This window comes from Trachurus japonicus, chromosome 15 (genome assembly GCF_045865225.1).
Source record: "Trachurus japonicus isolate A0001 chromosome 15, Traja_1.0".
Classification (NCBI taxonomy): domain Eukaryota; kingdom Metazoa; phylum Chordata; class Actinopteri; order Carangiformes; family Carangidae; genus Trachurus; species Trachurus japonicus.
Window position 1 is genome coordinate 18,969,466 of NC_140921.1, and position 27,662 is coordinate 18,997,127.

The 27,662-nt window shown below is 41.2% G+C and overlaps 3 protein-coding genes across 5 annotated transcripts; 1 reads left to right on the plus strand and 2 right to left on the minus strand.

Moving 5' to 3' along the window:
* Positions 1 to 2,845: 2,845 nt before the first annotated feature.
* On the minus strand, positions 2,846 to 12,648 carry gclc (glutamate-cysteine ligase, catalytic subunit). Of its 2 annotated transcripts, none has more exons than XM_085800242.1 (16): positions 11,938 to 12,648; positions 10,836 to 10,948; positions 8,551 to 8,733; positions 8,161 to 8,274; positions 7,825 to 7,883; positions 7,436 to 7,572; positions 7,210 to 7,284; positions 6,911 to 7,027; positions 6,373 to 6,511; positions 6,107 to 6,219; positions 5,904 to 5,996; positions 5,686 to 5,790; positions 5,484 to 5,565; positions 5,283 to 5,392; positions 3,703 to 3,823; positions 2,846 to 3,607 (listed from the first exon to the last, which is right to left on the minus strand). In XM_085800242.1, exons 1-16 carry the CDS (start codon positions 12,085 to 12,087, stop codon positions 3,426 to 3,428), a joined length of 1,893 nt encoding a protein of 630 aa, XP_085656368.1. In that variant the 5' UTR covers positions 12,088 to 12,648; the 3' UTR covers positions 2,846 to 3,425. The 2 variants fall into 2 exon arrangements, with proteins under 2 accessions (XP_085656368.1, XP_085656370.1); XM_085800244.1 differs by having other exon boundaries at positions 10,836 to 11,175.
* A 3,460-nt stretch (positions 12,649 to 16,108) lies between these two features.
* On the minus strand, positions 16,109 to 20,390 carry klhl31 (kelch-like family member 31). 2 transcript variants are annotated; one of them, XM_085800246.1, is made up of 3 exons: positions 20,323 to 20,390; positions 17,900 to 19,102; positions 16,109 to 17,813 (listed from the first exon to the last, which is right to left on the minus strand). In XM_085800246.1, the coding sequence occupies exons 2-3, from the start codon at positions 19,072 to 19,074 to the stop codon at positions 17,081 to 17,083; spliced, it is 1,908 nt and encodes a 635-aa protein (XP_085656372.1). In that variant the 5' UTR covers positions 19,075 to 19,102; positions 20,323 to 20,390; the 3' UTR covers positions 16,109 to 17,080. The 2 variants fall into 2 exon arrangements, with proteins under 2 accessions (XP_085656372.1, XP_085656371.1); XM_085800245.1 differs by having other exon boundaries at positions 17,900 to 19,105.
* Positions 20,391 to 21,345: 955 nt separating this feature from the next.
* eloal (elongin A, like) lies at positions 21,346 to 26,647 on the plus strand. The gene is made up of 11 exons (XM_085800247.1): positions 21,346 to 21,492; positions 22,383 to 22,439; positions 22,540 to 22,652; positions 22,750 to 23,701; positions 23,778 to 23,877; positions 23,954 to 24,121; positions 24,209 to 24,306; positions 25,220 to 25,400; positions 25,518 to 25,632; positions 26,142 to 26,248; positions 26,466 to 26,647. The coding sequence occupies exons 1-11, from the start codon at positions 21,415 to 21,417 to the stop codon at positions 26,525 to 26,527; spliced, it is 2,031 nt and encodes a 676-aa protein (XP_085656373.1). The 5' UTR covers positions 21,346 to 21,414; the 3' UTR covers positions 26,528 to 26,647.
* The last annotated feature ends 1,015 nt before the right edge of the window (positions 26,648 to 27,662 follow it).

The following is a 27,662-nucleotide window of genomic DNA, read 5'->3' on the forward strand; positions in this document are numbered from 1 at the left end:
ACTGCTGAGTGTAGACAAAATACTAAGATAAGCTGAAACAAGCCTTGAGATGGTGACAGTAAAGTGTTGACAATGGTTATGTCTAGGTTAAGATTAGAAACTGCTGTTGTTTGGTTGTAAGGCGTGAGTCCGGGCAACTTTGGTTCACATTGACACATCTCTGCATCTATTGGATGGTCTCCTGTGAACTTTTCCACCTTCATACATGGCCATGTTCTCCTTAAACGCTGAACTATGTTGTATAGATTTTCTGAATTGATGGATGACAGGAAAGCTTTATTAAATCCAGTAGATGTGGAGTCTTGTTTCTGCCTCCTAATCAATCTATCATCTACCTACAGACGATAAAGATCTTAACCAGGTTAGTGATAAAATGAATTAAAACAGTTAAAGATGGCAGAAAATCAAAACAAGGAGCTGAAAGATAAGACTTTGTAGAGCTGAAAAGAACAAAAACATTTAACATGAAGTACATATGACTGAATATTGATTATTGATACATACATTCCAGAGAGAGGACTTGATTAGCAATCACAATGCAGACTTGTAGAAGTTATGATTGTATTACCTCTAACTCCAAATTCCTGGTGATTATAACAACTTAAGTCTCAGCTCTGGTAAAAAGAAAAAAAAAAAAGTTTCAGGTTTAAGAGCACTGCAGTGCCACTGATTTAGTTTCCAATAGAAACTACATTCAAGATGCATCATCTGTGTAACATCTCCATAATAATGAAATCAGGTTCAGTGCTGCTGGTGGCTTGATGGCTGCACGCCAGATCAGTCTGGGAATCTGTTGTTGGCTGATGGCATTAGTGTGTAGAAGCTGCGGAGGACAGTTTAGTGATGTACGCTACATGCTAGTTAGCATAGCTTACTGTTAAGATGTTAAGATGGTAACAACAGCTGGGCCACAGCCCTCCATGCAAAGCTGTGTCATGCCACCTCGTTTTGTTTGGGTGAGAGAAGGTATTTTAGGTCAGGGCTGGAGAATGGTGTCACCCGTCGTGGGATCCACCAGATTTATGATGGTACGGCCCGGTAGGCTCCCCACTGCAGGGCCTAGTGATCAAACATTTAAGGTGCACTGGGTTTCCAGAGGAGTTCTCATCCAACACATTTCTCTCCGTAGTAGACCTACTAACTGCCTGAGAGACATCACTCTGACTTATTTCTGATCTGAAGGATCTATAGGTGTTTACGGTGTGACAACCTGGACCTGGCTTAATGGTACCTGACAGTAACTGATAGACCTTTATACTGTATAGACCTCTCTATAGAGGAATTTGTGACAATAAAGTAAATGATGGCTGAATTCTATTTAGCTGCTTCAGTTTCCGTCCTACTATCATGTTTTCTGGCTCACTGTCACACTGTTGTGGCTTAGTGGGACACTTGAATAGAGCAGAGCCACTGTTAATGTTATTAGTAACACCTGTTCTCTCTATTGCGTATCTCCAGGGATCAGAGGGGATGGAGGGCTGTACTGAAATTCACTGACCTCTAATAAGTGGGGTTTTTCATTTGACATAGGATCTAATATCTGAGGAGCTCAGATGTGAACAGTGATCAGTAATTTGTTCATTTTTGTGTTCTAATTACATTTCTATCTATCTGGATGTTGATTTTTCATTGATCACTTTGTGTTGAAGACCGTATATGCATTTTATTTTAGTGTCCATGGCATTAAATAAACTAGTTTTCATGGGTGCTTTTTTCTGTATAAACCTCTCTGGTCTCTCTCCAGGCCTGTATCAGCCATAATCATTATTTACCCCAGGAGGTCAAAGTGAGGCAATGCTCTGTTTGCCTTTGCAGCTCAGTATTATGTAAAGCTGTGGTTCAATACCACCATCTTGTGGATGGAAATGGACAGGTATTGGCTGTTGGGTGTTGGAGATATTATTAAGGCTATAACAGGTTGAGGTGAAAATGAATGTAATGAGCTTTTCTGACAAATTAACCTATATTTACCCCATTTTCTCTCTCTCTCCAAGAGCTAGGGCCAGGGAATTTTCTTTTGTTAACCACACCCTACTGATGAAAGAAGGTATGTGGTATCGTCTTTGACTTTTCCTTTCCGAGAGCAACAGTGGGTGTTCTTTGAGCCATTGTTTTCTGCAATGCATGAGGCATGGCTCCAGGAAAAGCAGTTAGTCCGTCGGTGACTCAGTCTGTCCACTTTAGCCCACGCCTAAATATCTCAACGGCCTTTAGACGAATTGCCATGAAATTCTGGAGACTTTAATAGTCTCTCAAGATTTTCCTGAGACGTTTGACTTCAACTACAGGACAAAAATGATGTCTTCTCTAAATCTTTGGCTAAGGATAAAAAAAGAGAGATATTTTTGTATAGATAACTTTTATATGAAGGACAAATGTTTTAGCATCAGTTATTAATTATCTGTATCCAGTGCAAATGAGCAAATGTTAGCATGCCAACACTCTAAGATGGCGAGGATATTAACAGCAACAGCAGCAGCAGCCTCACAAAGCATCTAAATATCTCAACATGTTATTTTCACATTTGGACTTTATCTAACATCATAATGTGGTTTATTTAAAACAGTTGAAAATAGTCTCAGTGCTTTGCCTCGACTTTCTGTCTGCTCTGGCTTTTCCTACATTAAATGGTGTAAATGTGCTGACCGCAGACATGTCAATCAAAATGCTGCGAATGTGGCTGGTTGGAAGGATTTCAACGTTATTTTTTATGAGGGCTAATCAAGATCAGGCTTCATGCTTTTGTGCTGGCTCAGAAAACATATTTGAGAGAGTTAAATTAATTGCTTTTGGTTCCATTAAATAAACAGCTTTCCAAAAACGCTGTAAGAAAACCGGACCCGCCTACTCTTGTACAGATTTATTTTGAAGCAGCATCACATTGCAAACAATGGTTCACCATTTCCACTTAGATGCAACATACCTTCAAAAGGTCCCACTACAATGTCAGCAGAGCAAAGCAAACAAGTTTTTCTTAAAGTGTGAAAAAAAAAATCTCTACCCAACGCGAGGAAAGCTCATATCCAGAAAATAAAATCCCCATGATGTTAATTCTGTAAAGAACGGAAGTACAGTATTTACAGAACACAAGATTAAAAGCAGACTACTGTACAACTCTTTGCTACATTTACATTCTCACACAGATAGGCTTAATTTCCAGAGAAAAATAAATACACATCTGATTTCTATTACACAACCTTTTGCATGTCTTAACCCTATTAAAATAATTTTGTAATCATAAAAATCTGAAACAGTATATATACATATATTTGATGCACGTGTGTTTTCTTACAACACACACATGCTTCTTTTGCATTCTCTCACACTTGGACCGCGTTCGTTCTGAGCCACACATTTGGTCTCTCTTCACATGCGCATGTTTTTTGTTTTTTTTAATAGTTACAATGCCTTTTCCACAGCTTTTCTTATTTGAATTTGTTTACTGGGTTTCCAATGAGCTCGGGGCATTGCTCTTCACCTCTCGCAATCCTGTCGCACTTTCGGAAGAGGTCGTAGTTGATCTTGTCAGTTATGACGCTGTCCTGCTTGTACTGCGGGTGCTCCGCGACAAACTCCCTCATCCACTTGGCCATGGTCATCAGTTCTCCTGTTTGACATCGACAAAGTTAAGAGTTACGCTCAGACTTCAAGGTGCACGAAGAGAAAACACGCTCATTGTTTTGTCCTTTCCTGCATATTTACCTGAGGCACGTTTCTTGATGAGCTTCAGATAATTCAAAATGGTGCATCTGGTGTCCACATCAACTTCCATGTTTTCCAGATAACAGTTAAGGATCGGGATAAGGCCTTGAAATACTCCTTCCTGGTAATAAAAAAAGAACACAATTTTATTTTTTCACATGGCTTTAAACAATCTAAAGAGTTTACAGCTGTGTTAGCAGCACCAAGTCTCTACTTGAACTACATACATACTCCAAAGACAGAATCAGAACAATAGGATCACCTCCCATTACTCTTGACATGAAAAGCCTGCATAGACTTGAGGCGCATAACTGAAATAGCTCCTCTGAGAAACTTCTGCTGTAGCACATACCAGATACAGTTGTGCTCATAAGTTTACATACCCTGGAAGATTTTGTAACTGTGTACCATTCTTTAAGGAAAACATGAATGATCATTTAAAACAGATGCTCTTATTTTTAACGGAATGGGCTCTTTGCACAGCTCCACTACTTCCTGAACTGAACTTAATGCTGCTCCTTTGTTTCCTGTCTTACATTATTGGACAAACTGATTAATCCAGGTGTGTCTGAGTAGTCACAATGGTCAGACACACCTGGATTAATCAGGTTGTCCAATAATGCCAGACAGGAAATGAAGGGGCAGCATTAAGTTCAGGAAGTAGTGGAGCTGCGCAAAGAGCCGATTCAAATTAAACCATGAGACATCCCAAAATAACATAATCATTAAAAGAAAAAAAAAAAGATCATCAGAGAGTCTGACCAACAAATTTTTGATGGTACCGGACCGTGGCTTGGTATCAACAGAACCCCTCAATTTCCACTTTTATGAGAACTTGAACACGGCTGATTGGCTTTCTCAAATCTTTGGATATCTTTTTATATAAAGTTGAACAGCCTTCTCCCTCAGGACTTTTGACAGATCTTTTGCTTTCCCCACGGCTCAGAATCCAGCAAAGTCAATGCAGCAATGGATGAAATGTGCAGGTGTTTGTCAAGAGTCCAGAATCTCTTTGCCTTTTTATACACAGACACTAATTACAAGCATCAAGTTACAGGCGTGGTCAGTTCCCCTGAGGAGCCATTTAAACCTGTCTGTGTAAATCTGTGTGTATATTATCAGGGTAAAACTTTGAGGGAATGTAAACTTTTGATCAGGGCCATTTTGGTGGTTGCACTTATCATTAGGATTTATAAAGCTCAAGCACAGTTGTGTGATAATAAATGGCTTCGCCCAGCCACTAACTCTGAATAAAAAAAGTTGTCTTGCATTATCAATTATATTTTCTGAAATGTAGGGTATGTAAACGTTTGAGCACAATGCAGATTAGACTTAAATGCAATGGGGACTTTGCAGTTATTTAGCTAATATTGTGTTGCCATTTCTGTAATTCTTTCCATCAAGTGGGGAAATATCACTAATGTAAGAAGTCCACAATATTTTTCACTGCAGTCCATCCAGTTGTTCATGTGATAATTCAGTCTGGACCAAAGTGTTGCATCGCCCAGATCACTGACATGGACTTCCACTGAGCCACGGCTCAAAAGTCAAAAGCCATCAACTACGAGTGTAATAATCACCTTTCCATTGATGATAGTGTCGATGCTCATCAGTGTGTACTCCTCATTAGCACCATCAGTCTCCAAACCGTTCTGAGCAGATGTGGTACCATCAAGGACCGGGTTACAGCCTATCGGTGGACAAAACAAAGGTCAGCCAACTCTTATCTGACAAGTCACTTCAAGCATTAACCTGAAGTTGCACGTTTTTGTTTCACCCACCTTTGAAGATGTCCTTTCGGAAGTAAAACATGCCCTCCTGTACCGCATTTCTCTTCTGTGCCACCTTCATGTTCTCATCAACCTAATGGAACAAGTGTTTTCTGTATCAGAGTGCTGTGTGCAATAACTCAAGATCCAATGTTCAACTTCCATCAGTTCAGTTTCTCTTCATATAATCAAATGTGTGTGTGGCTGTTTTCACCTTTGACAAAGGGATCAGGAAGTCCAGTTTGTAGGACAGGATGACTCTGGTGAGCAGGACGACAAACACCACGTAAGCAGCGTTTTCAAAGTCAGTTAGCTGCACCTGAAAGTCAGAAGCATGAATAAAAATAAAACTCGCTGTCAGGTGTTTTTTTAAAATATTTTTTTAAGGTTATGACTGTAACCTTAAATGGCGACCGTGGAGTCATCAGTTACCTCCATGGGGCGGAACTCGACTCTCCAGCCGATGTCAGAGTTTGGAGGTGGAGGTTTAAACCTCATCGTCTGCCAGTTGGTCGACTGGAGGTTCTGCAAGACATCATGTGTGGCGTGTCAGTACATAGTCAGATATGCTGAGGTCAATCCAGCATGCTTTGCTTTCTTCTAAGAAGTTGCTTCAGGAATCCTGGAAATGTCACCTCGAAGTGATCGGACTCGTTTTCGTCGTCCAGGTGTATTTTCTCCTCGAAGACAGAGAGCGGATCTCGGATGAAGAGGTGAGCTATGTGTTGGGCCAGCATCTTGTCAATTCCTGTCAACAAAAAGCTCCTTAATGAACAAACGTCACGGATTTTGAGTGTCATCGTCTTTCATTTCTTCCACATATTCCTATTGATGACCACGTGGATAATAGACATTTATTTTTCTGATACATCAGTCTCTCCATTTTCCTACATGACGGTACCTCCGCTGAGCAGCTGCTCGTAGATCTCCTTGTCTATCGTCAAATCAATGTCGTTGTACTTCTCGCCACAGCTGGACAGGTAGCTGTCAATGGAGTCATATCTTGACTTGAAGATCCTGTATTTGTTGTTTTTCAAAGGCTGCAAGGAAAAGAGTAATTTTTCACACGTTAAACTCAAAATACAAACCTCAAGAAAAAGGAAAAAGCACCAACTTCGTCATCATTGCAAAAAATATTTGTGCTTGAGAAATGTTATAAGGGGATCCAAGTAAAAACAGAAGAACACAAGAAGGAAACATCAGTATTTCCTAAATGGGACAAAATGACAAGATACAGTAACAGCATTATCACATGCACAAACATCTAGTCCTATGTTATTGAAAGGAAATGTTAATTCATATCTCACTACAGAGGTCACATTCAGTGGCTTTGACTGACAGACATGAGTAACATCAACAGTAGTAAAACGAAACAAAGGACATCCTAAAAAAAACAGACATGGTTAAAGCCAGATCCACACTGTGGTCCGCCTACTCACCTCGAGCCCCCGCTCCTCCGGGGTCCTGTCATCCACTGAGGCAGAAATAACCCCCCAGCGACAATCATTATCTGACACATAGCCTCTGTAGAAGGGTGAAGCTGCACTCAGCGCCATCTTGAAAGAGCCAAAAAAGATGATTCAGCGCAAGTTGAAATTAAATGGAAAAGAAAAAAGATAATTTCTGCCTCAGTCTTTCCTTATTATCAAGTTCTAAATAGCAGCAAACCTGCTGAGAAGGAGGTCAGGTACATAAAGATATTATAGGCTATGAATCACATGCTTCTCCATCTACTCACCACAATGGGGCAGAAAGTCGCTAGCTGGTCGTAGAGGTATCTTGCCTCATCGATGCTGCAAGCTTGGAATGTCACCTGTGACAACACAATAGAAAAAGAGGCTGAAGTACATTTATAAATCACTTATTGGGATCGTAAAGAAAGAGTCGCACACAACTACACAGTCCCAGTTACATCACCTCATCTTCAAACAAAAACAAAAGCCCCAGAGATCTCATATGAGTACCTGCAGACAGCAGTTGCCCATGCCAAAGCCCATGGCGTCCATGTAGATGTGATCAGGCAGAGCCGCCCTCGCTGCTTCACCATCGTCCTCGGGAAACTCCTCCACAAATGGAGATGGAGTGCACTTGTCTTTGAAGACTGAAACAGGAAAAGGAGTATAGTCTTATTCATACCAGTCAAAAAAAAGACAGATGCAATAGATCAAAACCTGCTTAAACTGCTTCTACCACTGCAAACACTGGAGTCTACAACATTTGACTGAGAATTTTGATTTGAAAAAGTATTGAAAAGTTATTTTTTGTAAAAAACAAAAAACAGTAAATCAATAGAAACAAATTACAATATATAGTTCACAGTACAGTTTATACATTTGATTTCACTGAAACTTACTCGGCACGTTAATTGCAACTTTCTCTCCTCTTCTGTGACGTATGTTTCTGGTAAGGGTGCTGAAAAGGCAAATTCATGCACACACACACACAAACACAGATATGATCAAAAAAGGAAAACAATAAGTATAAACAATTAAACCAACATTCATTCACAGTATGTTCAAATTCTTCAGACAGCAACAGTAAAAACTGTCACTAAAAGTAATATGTGGTTGTATTATAGGTTCCCTGACTAGATGTTTACTTACAGTAATTTCTGTAATATAATAGTAAACACTCAATTTATAAACAGTATCTTTGAGGCAGCTGCACCTGCATGTTGTCCTGAACTCACCTGAATCTTGGGTGTCTGTTGATGGCTTCATCTGGAAAAAACAGGGACTTGGACACTCCCTTCTCTACAGGAGTCGGCCGGTGCTCTGGTCGGGTGAAACCTGGGCAACCTAACCTAAACAAAGGAGCAACACACAAACACACACACACACAAATATAACTATTACAGGGCTGCAATTAAACTTAATTATATATATTTTTCTCTTTATACAATCAACACATGTCATAGAGAACAGGAATGGGATACACACAGATGGCTGACAAGTATTCTTCTATTCTCCTAAATACTTTGTTTTGTTTAGTTTCCTGCAAAGCCTCTATATCAAACTATGAACCTGGTTTGTTTTGTGTTGCTCTGGTTCAACCGCTTCCTTGTTGGCAACTTAAGTACCTTGGAAACGAGGTGATGGTGCAGAGAGTTTCATTCTGGTTGAGCACGGACGAGGCCTCTCGTCGTCTCTTCCCCATGTTGCCCTCCACGGTGTTGAACTCTGACATGGTCCCGCCGTACGGCTGCCCTGGAGTTCCTTCGATCATGTAGCTGCCGTACTCTGGTCTCCAGAGCGTGGGGTGACTGTGGGAAAATTAATTCATTAATTAACTTAAAAAAAAAAAAGGTGTTATGGAAATGTTTTGCTTTTTAAAAAGGTCAGCAGGAAACAAGGCCGTTAAGATAAAAGCCTCGTTTTCAGTTTAAGGATAACACTTCAGATTAAATAAACTCCCCCTTTATTGTATGGCAGCCGTAATCTTGGCGGGACAAACCAACTCGACGTATTTGTGCTTCAGAGCGTGCTCTGTGGTGTGTGCGACAGAGGGGCAGTAATGAGGAATGCATCGGCTCTACTATTCCCACTGCCATTGGTATTTCCCCTGGGTGAATTTGGCTCCACAGATTTAGACCGACGTCATGGGCAGCGAGCAAGCATAACACTCAGGAGCTTGTACAAACACATCTACACTGCCTGCAGAGAATTCCTCTTTTTTGAGAGAAATGTTACCACAGGGTTGACATGCAAACGACATGCTCAGGAGGAGCACCGATCCTTATCGCTCACTCATACCTTCAGGCAAAACGGCTTTACATCGCCTCCACATATTGGAAATTTTCATAACTTTGTAACAGGTCCAGCGCGCACAGCCTTTGTAACATGAGCTTCTAAAATGTTCATCTACTTGTGCATGTGCAACCAGTAAATTTGCTGGGGTTTTTTTTTTGGTTCTTTGGAATATCTGGTATCTGTCATTACAGGTGGCAGGCAAATGTGTGTGAGGAAATGTTAATATTTGCTTTGAAGACAATTTACAGTGTACGCCCCTAAATTTTTCTGCTTGCGCTCCATGAATTTTAAGTCAGGGGCCACTGTGCTTCGAGTAAAAAAAAGTTAGTCTGGAGCCCTGAGTGGGAACAATCACTGCATAGAATAGGTTTTTGCAGAGCTCATTCCAGTATTTAAACAAACTTGGGCAGAGATGGTACCAAAGCCCGCCCTCAAAGATCCTCTGCAGAGATGGGAGAGAATCACTCCTCCACCCAAACCAGTCTGTGTAACTACACTTAACGACTGACCATCAGAACGAGGAAAAAGCCCCTGTGGACAAAGATCCAACCATTTAAACTGAATTCCTACATATGTGAATTCCTAATATATCTGTGGAAAACACACTGCTCATCATGTCTGTGCTACCGGCCATCGCAGAGGTCAGTGGCAGTGTAATGATGTGGAGAGGTGGCGCTCGGGGCTGAGTCAGCTCTGTGAAAGCATGCAAACAGCGACAACAACTGTTTACTGATCCTTATCTCATGACCTGACGGCGCCCGAGGGGTCTGTCTCGGTGAAGAGAACGAATGTGAAGGAGCTTTAGCCGTTTCGACCAAGTGATGAATAGAAGGTCTTCATATGTTTATGGAGAAGAGCATATTTAATACATACTGATTCATTGCTTTTTAAACTACCACATCAGACAATAGAAAATATCTTCCATTTTGTTATCAATTCATCTATGAAGGACCTTTTGGCGCTGATTCAGCCTCTTAAAGACTTTCTAACCGATTACAGGTCTGTTCACTTTATGGTTTGATGAAACTATGTCATAGTAATTTGGCTTGGTGTTGTAGGGCAGGGCCGCCCACAACAAACGGGTGTGTGGGAAAAAAATAAATAATAAAGTGCCAATGTTGTGTGTACGTTTGGCAACAGTGAGCCTTGTCTGGGCAGTTGTGGCATGTCTGGACAAACGACAAAACCAATCTTATGATGTTCAGTGAGAGTGCTGTCATGTTTACAGTACGTCTTTGTGCCGATCCGACATTGGTCAAACAGGTTCTGAGCACTGAGACGTTATCAGCAAAATCGGCCTTATCAGAATAAAATACCTGTGTGGTTGTGTTGTATCACAGCTACATGTTGATTTAGCTGCCTTGCCTCTATGTTGAGCTTAAATGTAATTTAAAAGGGAATTCACCATGATCCAAATCAACCATGATAGTCTCAGGACACTGTTGCCACTGTTGACATTCAGATATGAAATTAAGTGCTGCTATTTCTGTCTGCTGAGTGGCTCAGGCAAATCTATGACTTAAAAAAATGTGAAATGTGAATTGTAACAGGCTTCCTTTAAAACCTTGTACATTTAGCTGACTATTCAGACATGTGCGGTGGAGAACAGACTCACTTGGGGTTTATCTTTTCACCCTGGTCTTGGAGAGTTTCCAAAACATCTCCACCATTCAGGACGAGTCGGACCTTCTCATCTTTGTCGTCCAGTTCCACCAACATGTACTCAACCTACAAGCAAATAAGAAAAACCAAAACAGGACACACCGTCAAAAAACCACAATGCTTCATTCAAATTCAATGTGTGGGTCTAACTTCTAAACCAGGGTTTTCTTTTGGCGCTAGACTGCAGGACAAAGCCGATGTGTTTCAAGATCAGACTGGGAGGCCATCACATCGATTCCAATTCATCAGTCATGTTTCCTTGACTTTGACTCTGCTCCCCTGTAATCCCCTGTCTGAAAGGGGGATTAATCTATAACAACAGCATTCCACATTGTACGAAATCAAAACACTTTGTTCAAGCTGTAGCACACCAAACTTTTACGGACTGGTGGCGGGCAAAACCTGGAAATGCAAACTGCTGCCAGGGTCTGATATAACATGAAAAGAGAAGTCTTCGCAGGGATCTGCCAAGCTCACATATCTTAGGTTACAGCTTTACAGGGAGGTTCCTCCTGAATGTGTAGTTTTTAGCAGACAGTAACCAATTAAAGCCAAATAGGAACATTCATCAAAAGCTAGTGGATAATCGTGAATATATATACGTTTGATAATTCTCAAAAAACACACACATCTGGCTCTGGAGTCTGGACGCAACTCATTCACTTGTCTCTCTGATTATAATTATAGTGTCATTCAAGAATCTCCACAGGTTTAACCAGTGACCACAGGTTTGACTTTTGTTGTCTTCTCTATCAGAGGCAGTATGGACTATTATATAATGAGCACATGCCAATGGCAGCAATATAGCACTGGAAGATACATGGTTTGTTTAGGTTATGTTTTTTTTTTTTTTACTGCAGTGTGGACAAAAACAATGAATTAATTTGAGTGAATCAATAAAAGACCACTATTGCATCATGCACAGCCAACATGACTTGACAGATCACACATATTATTACCACCAGCAGCAGCAGACACAGAAACAGCAGCAGCACATTTCCACATGCTGGTTAGTTTTAAAGAGAGAGGGTGGTAAAGAAAGAACAGTTTGTTACCTCATCGCCCCATTTCAGCACATCCCTCTGACGGTCCTTCACCTTGTTGTAGATGTTGAGAAACTGGATGATGCCGTGCTTTCTAATGTGGTCAGCATACTTCTTGGTTTCTTCCCAGTTCAGTGGAGAGCCCTGTGACAGTAAACCCATCGCACAAGACAGGCTTGTGAGGTGTAAAAAAACAAAACAAAACCAAACTCGGAGGCTGGAGGAGTCGGTTGCTGGCTGCACTCAACACTGAACCTGCACGCCGAGCGTTAGCTAGCTGCTGTGTCCACCTCGCACGCTATCATGAAGTCTCGGTGCTAACAAGCGGCGGCAGGTCTGGACCCGGGCTCCGGCGGCGGTCACAGAGTCGTCAGGCCGAGGAGAGACGCTCTAGGCGGCTGTTAAGCGGCGTGCCCGGTCGGTAACCTCAGCTGGGCATCCAGAAGCAGCAGGCCCCTGCTCATCACTTGGCTAATGACCGGTTAGCACGGTATCGCAACACCCGTGTGGGGCTGAAAACGCAGCACAAAAAAAAGTGAAGCAAGCAAACAAACAAGACCCAGGCGAGTTAACGGAAAGCGTGCCGGCCGGGGCCCTTTGCCTACGTTACCGACGGCGGAGTGAGGCTGTTACGGTGCGGGTGAAGTGACAGCGAGCGAGGTGGTGGTGGTGGTGGTGGTGGTGGACCTGTAAGGTAGGTCGTTGTTGCCAAACCAATCTGCTGCACGGCGCTGGGCTGAGTTCAACATATGAACGCCCTCCTGGCTGCGCGCACGTGACGGCGTCAGGCGGAGCCGCAGGACAGCGCGATGACGTCACCATGACTCAGCAGTCTTTCGCCGCGTGGCCCCTCCCCTCGAGCTGTCAATCAGAGGGCCGGCGGTGCTGCGTTCAGGGCCGGCGGTTTCACTGCAGCTGGGGGCTCTTTACTTAGGCAAGGAGTGATGATAAAATACCATTTAAAAATTACATATATTTTCACTCTTTCTCTTTCTTCCTTTTCTTTTCTTTTTTTAACCAGTGAATTAATTGAGCAGTTGTCTTTTGTACACACATTAATTTGTATGTAAAAGGTGGAAAGTGTAAAAGCGTGTAAAAGGAAAGTAAGCTATTAAGCATTGTAAATTCTCCATCTGATATAATAGCCTAGATATTTGTAAATATTGGATTTACTCCCCTTGTACACTCAGAAAGCTAATAGCCCCATTTGCAAATATTGGACCTACTCTCCTGTAGGCTACTCTCAGAAAGCTAAATTATATCAGTGACAACTTAATACGATAAAACAGCAGTCAACCAGACTAAGGAAGTTGTAGCACAACTGGTGGTAGCACAAAGTAGTCATTTGCTTTTTTGTGTGCCTAACATCTCAAGTTATTTACTAGCCTCGCCTAAACCGCAGCATGAAAAATGAAAGTCATGTTTACAATTTGGAATGTGCCACTTTGTACATGCATGCAAATCATCTAAAGAAAATAAAATATGATCGTAATAATGACAGAGCACTTTTCTTTTCAGAGGGTGTATCTAACCAATCTTTACACCCACATGAATAGAAAAGGAAGTTATAGGTCAAACGATTATGTGGTTTTAGATCCAATGTTGAGATTTTCTTGTTTTTCTGGTTTTCATTATAGGCCTACTATTACACTAGATTCATGTACTGGCTGTAATCTGCCTGAATTTGTGAAATTCACTATATCCTCCTCCACACATACAAACACAAGCTGTCCTGGTGTGTTTGTAGTGTTCCATGGGAATATTGCTTATTGAGAGAGGAGAGATGTTGTGACTCATTGTCACAACAAATCTGACACAAATGTATTGCCGGCGGAGACACAGCAATGAGGCAATGAGGTGGTTGTTGAGGAATGAAATCACTGAGTCACTGAAACCATAAACTAAGAGATTGCAGCAGAGCAAAAGTCAAAGCACTGTCATAACCCTTAACCCCAAGACCTGGCAAATTCAGATTATAGCCTTCTTGTGTGCATTTTCAGGGCAATCTGGGTGTGGTTTAATAAAATTTGGCAATGGTGGCAACATAAACGAACAACCTCAGCGTGACACCACATTTTGACTAAAATGTTAAAATCCCATTTTCTCACTTGAGCTTCATCCGCTTGATCAATGAGACGACAGAGGACACACACATGATATAGGATGTAACACAATATATGTGTATACATATATATATATATATATATATATATATATATATATATATATATGTGTGTATACATATATGTATACACATATATTGTGTTACATCCTCAATTCGGTTGAAACCTTGCAAAAAAATGTTCAGGAAGGAATCCATTGCTTACAATCAGTAGCTAAACAAAATCCTTTAACATTGAAGGAATTCACAGGAATTGAGGTTTAAATGGCATCTGTGTCTTTATGACAATTTATTAGATATCATAATTTATTAGATATCACAAACAGAGTATGTTTGTATTGCTTATCTTTCACATTGACTGTACTGTGTAACAGTGACGAAGCAGAACACAAACACTGTGGTGGCTAATGTGTTTCTTAGCGTCCAAGATCAACAGTTAACATGGTCTAACCTGTTTTACCTCTTGCAGGATATTATTCATTATGCAGGTTTTAACATATTAATGAAACTTCCACTGAAGCTCACAATGAAACTTTATGACCTGGACAGCCATACCTCTTTGCCTCAATAAAGAATGAAGAAAATGCGTCGTTCTGTTTCTTTATGTAGAGGTGCCTCTCGGTTTGGGGTCGATGGATTTGCATATCAGAGGCAACAGCACACCAAAAATGATGTAATGTTGCATAATGTGATATCCCTATATTCATTTGGCTACTGTACCCGAGGTTCTGTTTATCTGCTCTCTGTGTTTACGGGTCAAATGACCTGGCTGGATCCTTCCACTGGGAGCTGAAATGTGGTTTTAGACTACTATGTTCCTTTGCTACAAACACTGCAGTCAATGCTGAGCAAATCTGGTGAAAGTAGGGGAGACCGGGGATGATTGTAACACTTTTTGTCTCAGCTCCCATAACTTGCAGAGTGTTCGTGGTAGGGCTCTCAAATTTCGACACAGAGTCCTCTCATTTGTCCACTACAAATAGCAATGCCTTAAACTTTTCAAACTATATCACAGAATTCACTAATTGATGTCAAATGCAAGGAGTGCCACTGTTGGTAACCTGAGGTAAAATGTAGTTAGATTTAAAACTAAAAACTGAGACCAAACCAAAAAAACATGCATCTATGTAAGTTTACTGTGCATGTAAAGCATCTTTCTGTGGTTCAGTATGAACAAAAAGAACTCATTACTGATGGTTAAATGAAGAACGGTGTGGATCCTAACATTAGAAAGCTGTCTTAAAGAACATCTTCTGATAATACCAGTGAATGGTGTACATGTATGAATGGAAACCTTCAGCAGGAGGTCAGAAGAAGCTCATATTCCATGTAAAATTCCAGGAAAGATGGTTGACACTTGATGACACTTAATAAAACAACAAAGGCAAAAGGTGTTACAGCCATTCCCACCCCTGTCAGTCAGTGTTTGACTAGCTGTACCAGCATGGTGTTTAATAAACATCAATGAAATGACTCATATTTTACCTAAGAACCTGCTCTTTCATCTTATACAAGTGACCTAATTCAAACTTCAATGGTATCGATATTCATTCATTTCATTATTCATTTCTGACCTAAAAAAAAAGTTTTTTGGCTGTAAAACCAACACACTTATTCACACAGCCATGCAAATTCACATGCAATGTCAGGGAGTGAGTGGGTACACATGATATTGATCACATAACTCTAATGTCATCCCTTATTGGTGAAAGTGATGCTGTTACAACCATCCCTTTGTTACGACCTTCCCCGGTCTCCCCTAAATACCTACATTGCTGTTTTCAATCCCATTAAGTCATCCACAATATTAGCATTACCTTGGCCTTTTCAATTGTTTCCCAAAACTATATAAGGAATACCCAAAAAAGGCACTTGAAGTGAAGTTGATAAGATCAAAAATGAATAAATCCTATGTGGAAGTTTGTCGATTCATGGTGGTCTATTTTATCTTATGTGCTTTACATAAATATATCTCTTTGCAAGATTCAGAAAAATTATTCAAAACATATTCACACGTTTAGCATGGAAACAAATAATAAATGACCACAGCTCAGAGTATCATACACTTCATCTCTTTAATTAATTTAAAAACAAACTGAAAAAAAAAGGTGAAAAGACATGAGCAGTCAGGGAATTCATGTGTGCTGACTTCCAGGAAAGCTCAGGCTGACAACGTCATTCCCAAGTCATATTTTTCTTTTTCTTTTTTACAAAATAGTTTCCTACTGTCACATCTAGGCCCATTCAACCCTCATCATTCCCAACATCTTCCCAACAGAATCTGTTTCCTTTGCACTGATGGTGATGACACAACAACATACGACACAAGACCACTGAATGCTATACATTGGACACATGTAGAGAGACTGCAGTCTTAGTGTGTGGTACGTTTACACACTAATCACAAGCACCTACTCCTGGTAGATGATGCCAACACTTATTCTGGCTCCAGCTTTCTGACACTCATTATTCTGTTCAAGTATCTGAGAATCACAGTAGCAGTAGTCACCATAAACTGGACTGTCACAAAATCCAGTATTGTTTATTTCCATGGAACTGGGTAAAAAAGACATATGTTATGTTACAGATTCATTTTCACACTGATTTTATATTTTTATACCTTCTCTATAACATTATATTTGCTATAGAGAAGGGTTAATGAAATCTCCAACTGATTTGGCCCCAAAAGGAAAATTCTGTCTAAAAATGATAAAATTGAAACATATTGCTAGGCACTATGCAAATGTATTAATGCTGAAAATAAAATTTTGTTTATGACTTCTCTTGCCAGCACTGACTTCAAATTCCTTCAAATTAATCAATTTTTTCTTTCTTTTTATGTTACTAATTTTACGAGAATGTGTTTCCAAATTTGTAATTTTTGCATTTTGCTAATTTTTTTACCAATCAGATGAGATTTGATGACAATGTAACTGATCATCTTTGCCCCCAAAAAGTGACTGTAACTTTATGCAACAGCCAAGCTGGAGACCTTTAGACATGTAAACTACACCATTAGTATCACTGAAACTCTTATATACTGACTGGTGCAGATGAAACTGAACTTGCTCTGGACTCTCTTGTTTTCCGCGTGGGTATGGTGACGACACAGCATGAGATGCCAACTGTGGCTTCCGGCAATTCGTCATCCTCAGTCCATTCATTGAGGTCAGGGTTGTAAACCTGAATGCATTTCTTGTACTTCTTCTCGCCCTCGTTCCAGCCTCCAAGGAGATAGACCTTGTTGTTCGAAATGGAAATACCGGCTGTGCTGACTCCAGTGTGAAGAGGTGTGCAGTAGCTCCACTGCCCATTGTGAGGGTTGTAACTTTCAACAGCGAGGACATCCACCCTCTCCCCACGACCTCCCAACTGACTGCCACCGATGACGTAGGCCCGGTCTCCCACGGTGGCGGCGCAGTGCCAGCCTCGAGGTGTGCTGAGGCTGTTCTTATCGTACCAGGTGTCAGTAGAGGGGTCGTATGAGCACACGGCCCTGGAGTAGGCGTTGTTGATGTAACCTCCGGATACGAGGATCTTGCCATCGACGACGGAGCTGCCGTGACAGCAGCGGGGCACCTCCATCGGAGCTTTCATCTGCCACTGGTTGGAGGAAGGCACATAGCACTCCACAGAGGCCTGAACGCCATCAGAGTTTCGGCCTCCGATGGCGAACAAGAGCCCATTGAAGGTGTTGAGGCTGAAGTGGGTGCGCTTCTGGATCATGTTGCTCAAGTGGATCCAAGCGTTGAAGCGTGGATCGTATCTAAAGACAGAAAGGATTTAAAGTTATTTCTTAAATCTACACAAAATATTATGACAAATACTGCCTTCAGATGAATAAGCTCTTACCTGCAGAAGTTGCTAACAGCATGTTTAGCCTGGTTCCTTGCATCATTCTGGTCCTCACCACCTGCCACATATAGGAAACCATCCAAGACTGCCACGCACTGATTGAAGCTCTTTGCTGGCATTTCTGTCAACTTATTCCACACGTTATCTGCATCTCTGTAGAGGACATCCTTGCTGAGAGATTTCTCTGTCAAGGCAGGGCGTCCACCAACTGTGAGTATCACCCTGAGGCCACCGCGCACCTTTGTTCTGCGTGACTGGAGGATGTTCTGTTGGTATGGCAGCAGATGGTAATTCATGGCGTCAACAAGGAGACGGTGGCACTCAGGGTCTTGCATCATCCTAGGCGCACTCTGGACATGGTTCACCAGGTCTTGAGCAGAGATTGTGCCAAAACGGATGTGAGTTAGGAGATCTGCTGCGTACTTCAGCCTCTTCTCGTCAAAGTCCAACCACTTCATGGCGATCTGGAAGGCTGTGACCTCGGAGGGGAGCTGCAGAGAATCATCAGAGAGGAAGTCACATATCTGCTCATAGGTGAGCTTCAGGAACTGCTCCATCTCAGAAAACTCGATGAAGTTCTCCCGCATGAACTTCTGAGCCGCCTCCTTGGTTTCCTTGAGGTCGTAGGCGTCAGCAATGTTGCCCACGTACATGCAGTTCTCCACGCTGAGCTCCTGCATGAGGAAATCACTGCACATCTTCACTAAGCTGGTGATCTGCAGCAGCATGGCCGCAGCGATGGTGCTGCCGATGCTGTACAGCGACAGGGTCAGCTTTCCAGAGTATGCGTATGTGATTGCAGTCGCGAGGCCGACAGGTGACAGGTCGTTCAGGTCGATCTTTTGGAGGGTAGAATCCTTCTTCAAGATGTTTCTGATGTACTCGCTGCAGGAGGCCATGACAACCTTGTGGACGTCGAATGACTTGGACTTGGTGGCGACTGTTAGATCGCAGAGGAAGTTCTCGTGCCTCATGGTGCTCATTCCCTCCAGCAGGTTTGGTGCGTACACGGAATCAGTGACTTCAGTTGAAATGCAGTTGAAGCCGTTACCTCCTTCTAGCAGGGTGTTTAACCCATTGATCTTGTTGATGGGGCTGTCCTCAACCATTATGGTCATTTCATTTATGTCTCCTTTATTCTTTTTGGTCGTCTTGCTCTTTTTGGGTGCCATGGCTGTTGCAGCAGAAGACAGCCCAGATCTTCTGGAAATATAAATACAATGTGTCAAGATATTGTCAGGGAAGCATGTTACAGCTTGAGAATGATACACGGAAATCAAAGTGGATTGCGGATCAGTCAGCCAGACAAAGTCGTGAGCCACAGATAAATAATTTTGATAGATATGAATTACTCTCGCAAAGAATTCAGCAATATTTTACCTGGTGTGCTCATCAGATTATCAGCCATGTGATTGAAAATAAAGATGCGTTGAGGACAAGCATCATACCTAAAACTGATCAGTCTATAAATCTTTCCTTTATTGTCCACAATGTGGAAATTTGTCTTTGGCTTCACCACATAAAATCACATGATAACATTAAATGAATAACATGTAATTCAATAGAATGCGTTCATGAATTTAATATTGTAATTGCATTCGGTATGAATGACTTCTTATAAATATTTGTTGTTGTTTTGGCAGCTCTATAGCGCCTATACATTTGAACATATTGTAGATCATTTCATGTCCTGACTTGTGTTGTGCGCTATTTTTAGGACAGTGTGTTGTATTCTCTGTATCAAACTAAACAACCTTGTTGGATCAAGGGAGAAGAAGATACTTTGGAGTTTGTTCAATTTATTTTGGCACATCCAGACTGACACCTACAAAAACATGTGTGCTACCAGGTAATACTGGAGTGAGTGAGTGCAACAACATGCCCCTCTCTGCATCTGTCACAATTTATCAGCAGCATGTCCAGGAATAGCAACACTGCATGGCTCTCCCATGACGTTCCTTTTATAGACTTTGAGGTATGAACAGCAGGCCTCGTGTCCTCTGACTATTTAAATTCAGATTAGGGCAAATACTAATTATTTGTACTCTTTCTGTATTGAATTCCTTCAAGCTTGTCCTGGATAAGTCTATAATTGGCACCGGCCTCAAGGCAAAAACAAAAAGAAAAAAAGAAAAAGAGAAAAAAAATCATGAAAAGGCATTCCTCATGTTATTTACCAAAGCCCCAATAAACCTGAGGCTTACTATCACCATGGCTATGTGTAAAAACTTTTTTTTTTTTTTTACTAAAAGGCCACAACCTTGAGAAGATGTATTCACCATTTTGAGCCAAATTTAGTGGAATAAGACCTGCTTTTCAGTTCTAAAATGAGTGACAACAACTGAAGAGTTAATTGCACCCCACTGTCATTTCACTGTTAAAAACTGCAAACAGTCACAGCATTGGAAAACTCCACTTACCTGAGAAATGAAGTTGAGGCTAGTGAAGAAGGAACTTGCACCTCCAGTTACTGGAGCAGGAGAGAGAGACCAACAGTCACCCCTGCTCAAAGAGACATGCACTTAACTCCTCCTCTAAGAGTGTGAGTGCCAATCAAGTATTGTGCAATGCATGTGGGAGAGGGCTGGCACCATACACCCCCGACATACTGTGTCCCACAATAGCTTCCAATCACTAGATGTCAACATACCGCAGGAGCTCAACGTCATATCAAGAGTTTCATGTGGCCGACCCACTGCTCAGAAAAAGAAATGTTAAAGCTGATGGTACGAATTGGCATCTTGGTTTAGTGTCCAGGTAGAAAGACTCCATGATATTTCAACAACTCTTAGTACCACACCTCACCTGGTAAAACCCCTCAACTAAAATTAAAATGACCTTGGTTCACTGTTGGATCTCATTTGCTGGACAGTCTAAATGGAAACCAACTGAATCTTTAATGCACCACTGCATCACCAAAACATTTTGTAATATCATCCTGCAGCTTTTTGTGCAGGTGATATGCAACACAAAAAGAGGAATTTGTAGTTTGGAGAAGTGTAAGAGAGTTTCAACCATCCAGCTCCTGCTCATATTACATTATTGGATTCTCCAGTGTGTTGGCTGATGAAGGCTGAAAGCTGTAGTTGTAGTCCTGAAACACATCCATTTCCACAAAATATCATTCTACGGCTAATACATTTAGGCCTAATCTCCTAAAGGGAGGGGTCTTAAAGCATTTCACATCATGAGAAAATGATCAATAAAGTTTTTTAAAAATCATGTTAAGATGAAAAACATCTCCTTCATATACAAAGAGGGACCTTCAGGTATACTACCCCAAAACTAGTAGGCATTATAGAAAGGTAATTTATTTCAAATAATTAAATTATTTCCATTTGTGCAACACTATGTTCAGAAATATTTGTCATATGTTTGATATGAAAGGTTGGAGGAATTCTATACAACACCCACTACCACATCATCTGTCATCGGTTCCGCCCATTATAATAATGTCATCAATGGGCGCGCGCTGCCCGGTGTGTGTAGACGGTTGCACGTGAATCACCGTGATGGCCAGCAGCTCTGATGTGGTGAAGAAAGTCACACGGTTCAAACTTCAGCTCACGGACACAGCAGAGTCAGCCACGGTAGACGGCCCACAACACGCACGACATGCAGTTTATAATAAGACTTTGGATGATACAGGCCGGGATACTCTTCTGACTCATCTTTCATTCATTGTTTTTGTTGCAGTTTGCATAGAGACAAAAACTACTCCTGGTATATCTGACACCTTGCTCTCATTGGACGCTCTAAAAAAAAAGTAACAGAGAGAGTCATGATTAGGCCTAATTGACAGTTTCCTCTCTGCATGCTGTGATTTCTCTCCCCCGCGCTTGTGCTCGTGTTGTATCATGTGTGGTGTGGACAGACAGAAGCTGGTGGCTGCTGTTTCGGTCACTGACATGTGCGCTGCCTCAGCCGCACTTCACCGTGGGGGTGTCGGGCTATGGGAGGCGCTTTTTGCTGCTAAATTTGGCAGCTCTTCCAGTTGTTCAGCTGATGGCTGCCGTCCATCATCCATGACGGTTGTGACGCTCTGCAGGCCTGTTTAACTCAGCGTTACTGCTGCCTAAATATAAACTGGACAACACTTAAATATTCAGATTAGGTTAAGATTACGGTCAAATTTTCGAATGCGAAACGGCCATTTCAGCCATATAGTGAGACTTTATACCAGCAGTAGTATTAGGCTATCCATTTATAGTAAGCCAGTAAAAGGAGCAGCCCAAGTGGGTGTGTGTGTGTGAGGTTCCCATACATAGCTCCTGCTCTGAATGCACAATCAGCAACTGTTGAGGTCCTAAACCAGGACTTCCATATTTGGCATGGCAGGTTTTCTTCAATTTAGCAACTGTTTGTCCTAATTGTGTGTGTGAAACCCACCTCCAAGCACACCAGACGGTCACCCAACACTATTTTAATAGAATTTAAAACCTCACCAGAGGGATTCATGTGTGTATTGCTCTCTTTCCAGGTTCTTAAGATCTTGCAGAAACTAAAGGATCTGGATATCACACTAGATATTCTTGCCGTGAGTCACGTTTGGCAATGTTGGATTTTGTGTTGATATATCTTCAGAGCCTTTTGCAAACATTAAAATTGAATTGACTGACTGCCATGTCTACATGAAGGAAACTGGAATTGGCAAAGCAGTTAACTCCTTGCGCAGACATGAACAGGCTGGGGAATTTGCCAAGTCGCTAGTTAGAGGTTGGAAAAAACTGGTCCCTAAGGACACATCAAGGTGAAGTGTATTTAAGTTTGTATAATGTACAACACAGTCATTCAATTTTTATGTGTTTGGCATTTTAAATTCCATCTTAAATCTTCCCCTCATACAGCCATACAGGAGATGGGGATGTGTCAGAGATGTCGATGTCTGTTAAAGACCAACTAGACGACCAAAATTGTCCAAAGAATGGACGTTTGACACCAGAGGATTTAAACAATAACTGCTTGAAATCTCCCAGCAAGAGTCAGGATTCTTCAGATGAGGCCCTCTTTAAAACGGGGGAAGAGAAAACTGCTTCAGAGAAAAAACGATGTGAACAACAGAAAGAAAAAAGGAATGAAAATAGAGAAAAAAGTCGCCAAGAAAATAGCTTTCAGAATGACGTCCTGGAAAAGCAAATTGAGGAGGATAAAATAGATGATTTATGTGCTTCAAAGAAGAAGAAGAAAAATGATCAGACTGACAGAAGATTGGGAGACTGTGATATTTTACCTGGAAACAAGAACTCAGAGGACGCTGAACAGAGATCCAGGAGAGACACCAGGGAAAAACCAAGAAGCAATTCTGATAGTGGAGGATTTGGGCCAGAGCAAGAGTCAAATAAGAAATCAAAGCCATCAAAGGACGACGAAGAATCTGTTTCACTTGAGTTCATTGACAAATACTCCTTAGACGATGTCAGAGATGACAGATCCCCAGAGAAATCAAAGAGCTCAAAGGCTAAAAAGAGAAAAAGGCACAACTCAAGCAAAGAGACACATGTTAGTCCTGATCGGCACAAACAAGAGTCTGAAAGTAAGGGGCATTCAAAACACAAAAGCAAAAAGGCCAAAATAAAACACAGAGGTAGGGACAGAGACAGTGACCAAGAGGAGCCCTCCAAGTCTTTTGAATCGTACTTGAACTATGATGTGAATGTTCGGAAGAGAAAGGAACAATGTGGGCTGAAGAAACCTCCTAAAAAAATCAAGACTCGAGCAAAAGAGGAAGCAGCAAAAGATCCTGACATGAAACTCATCATGTCTCCTGTGATGTCTATAAATGCTAGCCCTCCAAAGCAGGTAACGATAACCTTATCGGTTTATCTTGTGCAGGGTATGACTGATAAACGTTGATCAATAATCTGTCATGTTTTAGAGGTTTGAGGCGTCTGTGATGGACCTGATGAACGTTCCTTTGCCTGCTGTCCTACCCGAATGGGACAGGGCCTCCAGTGTCGACTACATTGAAAGGAAAGGTAATACTGTACGTTAAAGCAGATGTATTTTCACATCGGTTATTGTGTTCTTGACACTTTTTCTTCTTCCTTCCAGTTGAGAGGGAGCCTGATTCCTGCGACGCCTCCGAGGAGTCTTCCGTCTTCACCGGTCAGAGACTTAACAAGAAGATGCAGGTGTACTCTGGTGCCAAGACCGTCTTCCTCCCAACCATGATGAGCTTGTACCAACAGTGTATCCGCATACTCCAGAACAATATTAACCGTGAGTAAAGCCCGGGGTGGGAAGCTGTTTTGCTGTCATGTCTTGTCTTTGTTGGATTTATGTTTAGGTTTAGGACTCTCTCCTCAGTGCTTTATGAAACTGGGGGAGTCCCGTTTGAAATCCTCGAGCCGGTGTTGGAGAGGTGTACGCCAGAACAGCTGCTACGCATTGAAGAACTCAATCCAGTAAGAATGTGACATATGAATAAATTTAGTGCACTTTGTGGCCACTTTTATTAGGCACACCTGTTGAGCACTGGGTTTGACCCTCTGAGGGCCGGGGGGGCTGTGCAAGACGTAAGAGTAATCTGGGGTCATTTTCCTGACACCACTTTAAAACAAATAATAATCTACAAGAAGAAAGTTCATTCATTTATATAGCACCTTTCCCAGACAACAGTCACAAGGTGTTTTTCAAAGTAAAGCGCAAGAACAGTCAAAATTCAAGTACACATTGACAGACACAAATCAACCAGCAATAAAACAGTTACAATTGCCTAAAATTAATAAAATGCCAGTGTAAACAAGTGAGTTTTTAGCTGCTTTTTAAATGATACAATGGAGGAAGCAGCTCTCTGCTCAGGACAACCTACAAAACATTATCCTAAGTTACTCTATATCAATTGGTATTATTGTTGATTGATTTTCTGATTATTCATTAATAATTGTTTAATGTTTGAAATATCAGAGAAATATGCTTGTGACAGTAGTAGCCTACATCTGTATATGTGTTGTTGTGTCGGACCAACGGCAGGAAACCCAATGAAGTTGATGTCATAATCATACTAAAATGGAAAAAAATAGGAAATTCTCAAAATGAATAAGCTGGAACTACAGTATGTTTGGTATTTTTGCTTTAACTGATAATCATATATCAAATCATCATTTTATCTGCTGGGATGTAGTGTTAATGAGCACATTTATTCACAGTGGCCACTGAGTGTGAATAAGATTATTCTAAAATCACCGTTCTTGGTCAGTAAATCTGTTCATTAGAGCTTGGGTGGAAATTGGAAAAGTTACTGTAAAAGTTGTAATTAGAAAGTAATTTGTTGAGTGTAAATGTGTTCATTTATCCTGTAACTGTTTGTGTCCACAGATATACATTGGAGTGACGGATCACTTATGGGGGAAACACTGTCAGAGGGACTTCAAAGACTCCAGACTTCAGGAGTATGAGTCATGGAAAGAGATGTACATCAGACTGTCAGAGGAGAGGGAGAGGAAGCTGCAACGCTTGACAAAAAGCATCGTATCGGCACACTCTCAGAAACCCAAAGGTGTGTGCTGTGTATAAGACCAGTCTGTTACTGAAACTATAGACACTGTATATTGTATATTCAGTTTTGTCCTTTTTACATTCTGTACACTGTGATGCTTTTCTTTTTTCTTTTTAGGTCGGCAGGTGAAGATGGCATTTATTCACACTGTTGCCAAGCCACCGAGAGATGTGCGAATTCAGCAGGAAATTCATGGAACTGCTGTTCAGCAGCCTCATCCGCCCAGGTGCAGGTGGGCCTAGTGAAACCATAATTTTTTTTAAATAAATTTGTTCACATTTAGTATATTTAGTTTTTTCTAATCACAAAGTTCATAAACAAACTCAACATTATAAGAGCCATACTGGGACACTGCTGTGCATTTGTTTATCTTCCCTAAATCGTGGACACCTGGTAAGCCTTGTGCTTGCTCTGCTCCTCTTCCACATAAAAGCCCTTGACTACAAAGTGATCACTCAACAACAGCAGCTTAGCAAGGTCATAACCTGTCGGAGACTCGTGTGATAACAGTTAGTGAAATGCTTTTTGGGTGAGCTTATCCAAACGCAGGAATTGGAGCAATGTGCTGGATAAACTGGTTTTATTCTGGTTGGAGACGGCTGCAGGTCCTTTTGTTGTCAACTGTTGCAACATGTGACGTTGGAAATTCTTTTTTACAATTACATGTGCGTTGTTTTTGTGCTGTAAATAATAACTTGTTGATCCAAATCTGTGCTGTGCTTTTATTTCACAAACCTCCAGCATCAAGGTTCAGGACAACAGAGTGAAGCCGAGTTGTAATGAGCCGAGTCGGCCCAGCAGCTCCAGCTCAGGGGGGAGCGCCACACCAGAAGCCCGCAAAAAAACAAGTGAGCTCACAAGAGAGTGTTGTAGATGCAGTGTTGTGTTGAGACGTTTCTATTCTATATTCCTCTTTTTTTCACCCATAATTTTCTTCAAAGAGCAAAACGAGAGCTATACATATAATCTTAACTTGTGTAATCCTGATTTTCATTTCTTTCTAGCTAATTCATGTTCACTGAAATGCATGGTTAAAGTTTTTTTTTGTTTTTGTTGTTCTCACAGGAGTTGCTCCAATGATGGCAAAGTCCTTAAAGGCCTTTAAGAAACAGTTGGGACGCAGATAAATGCTCTTATATGATCTTGCTGTTTACATTGTGAGGATGTGGGAAAAGTGCACTCTATCATTCATTAACTTTGGATAATACCAGGCCTGTGTTCACCTTAGATTACTCTGTGTTGTTTGTCTTAATATAACCTCCAGGCACATGTCATGTTTTGTTCTCTGTGAATTTTCTTCACTATTAAATGGACACTGAAATCAGCAAATGCACTTGACTTGATGTATTTTTTTTCCTTTTTATCTGTTTGAGTCAAACATGATCAGTGGTGGATCTTTTAATGGGGTGTGGCTCCCCCTAGAGGATAGATATGGGAATGTTATTTTCTGTATAGTAGGCTATATTTTTTCCCCCACAAACTCTTTGCTATAGAAACATGCAGATCTTTTTCATAAATGTTAGTGTTTTGACATGATGAATAAGCTTGGAATAACAATATTCTACATCTTTTATAGCTGTCAAACTAAATGTTGGTGAATCAAAGAGCAACCCTAAAGTGTTACAACTGTCAGTACTTTGCAGATGCATTTATCTCTTGTGTGCTTTCATCCTTCATGTTGACATTTTGTTGTCATCCACCCAAACAATTGAAAAATGTCAACAAATTTCAAATAATATGAAAATAAAACACCTCCTTGTCAGTCCACTTGAATCGCCAAGATGATGTTGTGTTAAATTGAGGGAAAATGTTTGCCGTCTCTCAAGGACTCTTCCTGTCTATTGTTGTTTTTGTGGGTTTGAACAACTGTTGGAGATGGTAGAGGAGAGTCTGAAGCTGCTGTAGCAGCCTTCTCTTATTTACTAGAGGGCTGCTACTATGTAGCTATCTATGGGACTTGTGAATGTGTTTTTAGTTCTTGTATGTTTGAAAATGTTTGCTTTTATAGGCTTAATAGAGGGGGAGAGAAGGATCTGAGAGAGCAGGTCTCTTTTTTTTTCATTAATCTGTTTGAACAGGGCAACAAACACAGACTTATTCTTCTATAAAAACAGATATGTAAATTATAAAACTCAAATTTCATTAATTACTAATAGTCCAAATATCAGAGTGGAGGCCCCATACCTTGGGAGGAGGGTGGTAAAAATGACCTGACGGTTAATGACGCTGTCCTACCACAAGGGGTTCTGGAAAAGAGGCCTG

Bases quoted from the DNA above. Each gene is read 5' to 3' on its own strand.
- gclc (XM_085800242.1), bottom strand. From the start codon at position 12,087: ATGGGTTTACTGTCACAGGGCTCTCCACTGAACTGGGAAGAAACCAAG. The intron at 7,285-7,435 runs GTACTCATATGA...GTGTTGTCACAG, and splicing joins TGGGCAACTGCTGTCTGCAG to GTGACATTCCAAGCTTGCAG. The intron at 3,824-5,282 runs GTGATTATTACA...TTTTATTACCAG, and splicing joins ACACTATCATCAATGGAAAG to GAAGGAGTATTTCAAGGCCT.
- klhl31 (XM_085800246.1), bottom strand. From the start codon at position 19,074: ATGGCACCCAAAAAGAGCAAGACGACCAAAAAGAATAAAGGAGACATA. The intron at 17,814-17,899 runs GTAAGAGCTTAT...TTCTGTCTTTAG, and splicing joins GCTGTTAGCAACTTCTGCAG to ATACGATCCACGCTTCAACG.
- eloal (XM_085800247.1), top strand. From the start codon at position 21,415: ATGGCCAGCAGCTCTGATGTGGTGAAGAAAGTCACACGGTTCAAACTT. The intron at 22,653-22,749 runs GTGAAGTGTATT...CCCCTCATACAG, and splicing joins GTCCCTAAGGACACATCAAG to CCATACAGGAGATGGGGATG. The intron at 25,633-26,141 runs GTGGGCCTAGTG...ACAAACCTCCAG, and splicing joins CCTCATCCGCCCAGGTGCAG to CATCAAGGTTCAGGACAACA.